We start from the raw sequence: 6,206 nt of genomic DNA, 5'->3' as shown, positions 1-6,206 counted from the left end.
TCTCTCTCTCTCTCTCTCTCTCTCTCTCTCTCTCTCTCAACTGTTCTGTTCCTGAATGCAACTTCTTTTTCTTGCTTCTGGCCAATATAGATGGAATTTGACTAAGGACAAAATAAACTTAGGTTAGGACTTAAAATGAAATTTTTCCCTACCTTCTCTTTTCATGTCTCTGACATGTCCAGAAAACTCAGAAGAAGCCAAGATTGCTTCCTGAACTCCTCTAATTAGTCATTTCTCTGCCCTTTTCTACTGGGGAAGGCATTTGCTTGAAGAGAGATCGGATAAATAAAACAACGGAGATAACGTGCTGATAGATGTCTGGTTAGGTCTGAACAAACCCACGTCCTGCTACTCTCACTTTGGGAAAGGCAGATCAATGACTGGATAAGTTGCCATCTTTCATGCCTTCCATTCTATCTTCTCAATGTGTGCTCAGCCATGTACAGTTCAATTGAATTCAGCAAACAAACATCAGTCCCTTCTAAGTGCCTATGCTGTGTGCTTGCACCCGCTGGTTCCCACAATGATCTTTAGGCCACAAAACAGGTTTTTCTTCCATCTCTGAGTAATTGACAGTGCATTAGCATTGTTGCCTTAAAACTCACCACCATTTAGCCTCCACATATAACCCAGAGCTGACTTCATCCATCAAAAACAGGAATAAAGCGGAGAGAGCCAGAAATGGATGAACACATTCATTCTGATGATATTTGCTTTTCTCTTGTGTAAACCAGGCGATGATTGAAAGGGATTTGCTCTTTGCCTCACTCCTTCTTGCTCTTTATGATCCAAAAGAAAAGGAAATTCAGGATGCCTGACTACAGATTGTTAGCTAGCTAGGAAAAGAATTCAGAAAATGCTCATTTTACTCTCCCCAAGTACTTTTCTCTCCCAAGTTCAAAAACTGTCAGTGTGGGCATCCTGTTTTCAAGCCACATGTTGAGCATCCAATAATATCCATTTGGCATAGATTTATTTCACACCTACTACATACAGTCCCAATGGCAAAGACAAGTCAGGACTTCAGTGATGCTGGGAGAGAGAAGGTGAGGCTAACAATTTTGCCTAACTCTGCCTTGCTAAAATCCAATTCATTCGCAAGTCAAGACATCACTCATGACGTTATTGGTCTTCAAAAACAAAGAGCAAACCACTACATACAGTGTGTGTATGTACGTGCAGATTTTAGCCCAGGCCACATCGCAGGCACCCCTATCTACAACTCCCTACTACTAAGTGTAGCTTTTGGCTTTTTGACATTGAGAAATGAAGACACTACGTGGTGGGGGAAAAAGTGGATGTGGAAATAGAGCAGAAATAGATTTGAATTTGTATGACCTAAAGTTGAAACCCTCAGAAAAAGGGTTACTAAGCAGGAATTAATGTAGATACTAGTGTCTGCTAAGTATAAATACATGAGTCATTACCTGTTCAGGAGCAGGTCACACAACCTTGGACATTAGAGCCAGTTTTATTGAGAGATGGAATGTAGGCTGGGGAAGGGAAAAAAGGAAGACTAGGGGAGAAAAAAGGCAGACCAGCTGGAAACCAGAAGAGAGCTTCAACTCACAGAAGTCCTGGGGTCTACCACCACATCCACAGCAGGTAGGGAGCTGAATCTTTAAGGAAACCAACTCAGATTGAATAGAAATGGAAAGTGACCTGAAAAATAAATCATGCCAGAAATATAACTTAGAGGGCAATAAGCCAACCAAAGCAGCTTTTTTAGAAGGGTAGTGTTAGGGGAAATGCCCCTAACCTCCACAACGTGGAAGGGTTACCTGTATGTGATCCAGAGGGAAAATAGGTGGAGGGGAAATTAAGCAGGGGTGGGTGACTTGGGAGGAAAAGAGATGAGGTGGAATCCATCTTCACCATCTTCTTTAAATCAAAAAGAATCTGTCCATCAGTAGCAAAGCAGACCATCCAATTGTTGTAGCTGAAAATCTTCATCTCTTGGCTGACCGTCTTCTGGTGATGGTTCTCTTGAATTTTAGTGAGGCTGGTTTGCAGAGTATAAACACACTTTAATGTGTGACTGCCTCATCTTCATCCTTTCCAATTAACACAATGGATTTCACATTTCACTACTACAGCCTTTGAAAATCCAAGTTCTTCTCTATGGAAGAAATGAGAATGATGCAACTGAAGACATATAGTGACTTACTATTGGAATTACTCATGGAAATTAGCAGTAAACCTCTGAAGGTCCTTGAAGTCCATGTCATGAGATCTCCCTATAATTAGCTGCCTTGTGACAAAGTCCTTTTTGGTCCTTCAGCTAAACCTTATTGAATACAGTCCTACATAAATCTACCTGCCTTTAAATAAATGCTGACCTTTGCTTTTGAGATTACTCTGCCTTCGCTGGGAAGTGAGGAATAGCAGAGGAGCACCAAATTTGGAATTAGAGGACCTGCACTTGAACCCAGCTCTGCTACTGATGCTTCGCATGGCCTCGAACAATTCAGAAAATTAGGATTGAATGAGCTGCTCTCTTAAGGTCTTTCCAAGCTCTAAATCCATATCCCTATTATCAGTAATGTGCTGGAGCTGGTTCGTATTGCCTCCTTATTTTTAAGGATGAGCATTTACACCTCAGAAATCAGCAAATGCTACACATTAGGGCTTAATCGATTGTTTCACGGATTGCCTAAGTTTGAGAAAGTGATGGAGAAAATGTCAATAATACAAATTAAACCTAATGAGTATATCCAGCTTATTTTTCAGAAAGCCTCTTATTAAATATTTCCCAGCACACCCTTGCCTATAGACTTCCAAATTAGTGAAAGAAAATCTAATGATACTAAGTGTCTCATATTTTAGACATAAATTTTTAACTCTTCAACTGTGGGTCTTTGGGAGAAAGATATAGCATTATGACCCTCTTGGAGCCCTTCTGTTCATATCGAAATCTTATTCATTGTTTTCCCTCTCTTTTCAATTTTCTTTTCCAGATGGTAACGAAAAGTAATCCAGATGGGGTGCAGGTGCTGTAAAATGATACAAAGGTAAAGTACAACAAAGATTTCTATCTGAAGATCAATTTGAGATCATAAGAAAGCCACGTTTCTTAATTTAGTGCACCATTCAGAAATACTTACTTTTCAGGTTCTGGAAGAACTGTGTATTGAAGATAAGCTAAGAGTTTCCAAAGATGTGATATCAGTTTAAAAAAAGGTTCAGCATAAAGGCAATTAAGTGCCTCAGTGGTTTGAGAGTCAGATCAAGGGACAAGAGATCCTGGGTTCAAATCTGACCCCAGATACTTCCTAGCCATGTGACCCTGGGCAAGTCACTTAATCCCTATTGCCTAGCCCTTCCTGTATAGATTCTACCTTGGAACCAATACACAGTGATGATTCTAAGATGGAAAGTAAGCCTTTTAAAAAGAAAGTCCAGCTTATTTTTTAACAGCATTATGTTAATCAGCATTGTGTATATATTGCTGTATATATTAAATAAATTATATTATATATTATGTATACTACATATTATGTAAATGATCTTTAATTTGGGGAGCAAAGAGAGGTTTTAATCATCCTTTCAATTAGTCAGAATTTTTTGAGAATATCATTCTTTACAGGGAGAACCTGATTTGAACTAAATTTATAATTTCTCAAATAGCTTCTCCACAATTAAAAAAAAATCTTGGCTTTCCCTTGCTGATGTCTGAAAATTCAGTTTCAGGAGCCCCAAAATGGATTGATTTAAGCCCAAAACAAATTTTCCCAGACATCTATATTTGATTCCATAAGAAATTTGTACTGGGTTGAAAGATTTACTCATCATAGAAGGTTAGATTAGAATTAATGAAAAGAAAACACTGGGAAAAGTTGTGCACGTGGCATGCCCTTTCGGATGAGATCGCTGCATTATATTCAGTTTTAGTGTGTCACAAGAGACCTCTCGCCAAGTGGGAGTGATAGGTAAATGTTTGCCATGTGAAAGCAAAGCACGTCAATGAGGCTTTTTGCAAATTTTAATGTCCTTGATTGGGAATGTAGGCTCTAAGCGATCACCCTAATACAAATATTAATAATATAGAAATAGGTCTTGATCAATGACACATGTAAAACCCAGTAGAATTGCTCATTCTCTAGGGGGAGAGGGGAAAGAGGGAGGAGGGAAGGGAAAGAACATGAATCATGTAACCATGGAAAAATATTCTAAATCAATTAAATAAAAAATTTCAATTAAAAAAAAAAAAAACAAATGTTAACGTCTTTAAGAATCTAAGCTACTGTATCTTTTTCCCACCTTTTTCCCTTAGTTATTTCTTTGATCCAGTTCATGCGCCACCTGCTGGTTATATCAATGAAGTAAATAATTACAAGCTTGAGGAAGAAGATGGCATCAAAGTGAAGGGCAAAGAGAACAATGAAATACTGGTACAGAAAAATGACCTTCAGAATGAGGAGCTAAAGAGGACCGAGACCAAAAACAGACTGAATAGCACTCAGGAGCCTTTTTGGCATCACCGAGGACCTCCCACCCCGGAGGATCATGGAGGTAACTCTGTGGCAAAGACTGATCCCCCTCTCAATGGAATTGGTCCCAGTCCTGCTCTGTCCCCCAGTGTAAATGCCAGTCTCGGCCACGGAAAAGAAATCACTCCAGAGGAGAGTGGCAGGGGATCTCTGGCCAGTACTTCAAGTGAGGGGGATCCCGTTGAACAGTTTGTTAAAGAAAGTGACCCAGGGGGAAAAGATCATAAGCATCGAGCTCCAGAGGAGACTCGAGTCTCCCCAAATGGAGATTCCCAAGCTTCGGGAGAAAACGCAACCTCCCCAGGAAGTACCCCTACATTGGAAGTCCAAAATCACCTCCTACAGCTACCAGTCCCTGACTATCCGCAAGTGCAAGTGATAAACCAGATTGGTGATGAAAATGATTGTTTTCTGAGCAATCACATCCAGGTTGAGCCAATGGACAGAGTGGATTATGCCGGTGGGGATCCCATGTCGAACCTGTCTTTTTCTAAAAGGAGAAGCTGGGATTCATTCAACGAAGCCATTAAAACGGAGGCCTTAACGATGAACTTTAATGAGGATGTATCTGAACAAGACACTGATTGGGGGCCTGAGCTGGAGGATGCTGCTGTGGCGGAAGCTCTGGCAGCCCTAGAAGCTGCCACTGCAGGGGAAGATGGGGAAGAGGGGGACTAGAAGGACAGGGTTACCTCAGAGATTCTTTTCTCTTTGTTATCTATTGGGCCAAATCCTTCAGGTAAGTAAGCTACTGCCTGGATGTAAGTTGAACATTTGGGGAGTGCATTAGTTCCTTTGGACAAAGAGTCTATCATTTCAGGTCATTCAAATTATAATGGATTAAATCAAACTGGACCAGCTTGAAGCTGATGGTGATATCAAGTACAGAAGGAGAGTCAACAAATTTATCTCAGCACTTAGCCCCGTGCCTGGCACATAGTGGTGCTTAATAAATACTAGTTGACCAACTGACTGACTGACTGACTGACTGACTGATTCCCAACTCCCAGCTTAGGCACATTTCCAGTAAAGTGAAAAGGATCTGTGGCAAAGATGCTCTTTAAAAAACAACGAAATCTCAGCCCCTTCTCTCCCTCCCACGAAAAGCACAACAGAGTCTCATCAACTATCAAATGTCAGCCTGGTCTCTGTTGGGCCAAAGCCAGGTCAGCCTCTTCAAAATTATATCCTCATAATCTAAAGGAGCTAATGCATCCCTTGGAAGTATCTAATGTATATCCAGAGCATGGCTTACTACCAGGTAGGAATTGGGTCCATAAGTAATCATTTATGATGTGTTGAACTAGTTCAATTGAACAGACTTGGAGGTAAAGCAGAATTAACCTGTGAATAAATGATTAGCCCTCAGTTGGGTGATTTCAGACACCTTGACCTTAACTTTTTTCATATTATTATAACCATCTCTTTTAAAGATTGGGGGGGGGGGGCTAATTCAAAATAGTAGCCCTGTAGATGCTGTTACCCATCTGAATTTTTTTTCAACTTGTTCTGTTGGCCTTAAAGAACAGAGACGCAAAGTAGCCAAAGGCTTGATGTAAATCTCCTAAGAGAGTTATATTTAAAATTGGACAGTCTACTTTGGGAGGGAACAAGTTCCCATCACGAAGGTCTCTGAACAAAACCTGGACAACTAACCACTTTGAGGTATATTGTAGAAAGGATTGTCCCTTCTAAGTCTGAGATTTTATGTGTCAA

At 40.4% G+C, this 6,206-nt stretch overlaps 1 protein-coding gene across 1 annotated transcript in view; it reads left to right on the top strand.

Annotated features, from left to right (window-relative positions):
* Positions 1–5,874, top strand: part of C6H4orf19 (chromosome 6 C4orf19 homolog) — a 24,233-nt gene extending 18,359 nt beyond the window's left edge. The window contains exons 2-3 of the mRNA XM_044680097.1: positions 2,958–3,011; positions 4,274–5,874. Of these exons, the coding sequence (XP_044536032.1) occupies positions 2,980–3,011; positions 4,274–5,168 (927 nt within the window). The 5' untranslated portion in view covers positions 2,958–2,979 and the 3' untranslated portion in view covers positions 5,169–5,874. The remainder of the gene's footprint in view (positions 1–2,957; positions 3,012–4,273) is intronic.
* Positions 5,875–6,206: the final 332 nt, after the last annotated feature.

Source organism: Gracilinanus agilis, chromosome 6, assembly GCF_016433145.1.
Source record: "Gracilinanus agilis isolate LMUSP501 chromosome 6, AgileGrace, whole genome shotgun sequence".
Lineage (NCBI taxonomy): Eukaryota > Metazoa > Chordata > Mammalia > Didelphimorphia > Didelphidae > Gracilinanus > Gracilinanus agilis.
The sequence above is the reverse complement of the archived record's forward strand: the minus strand, read 5'-3'. Positions and strand labels throughout refer to the sequence as shown.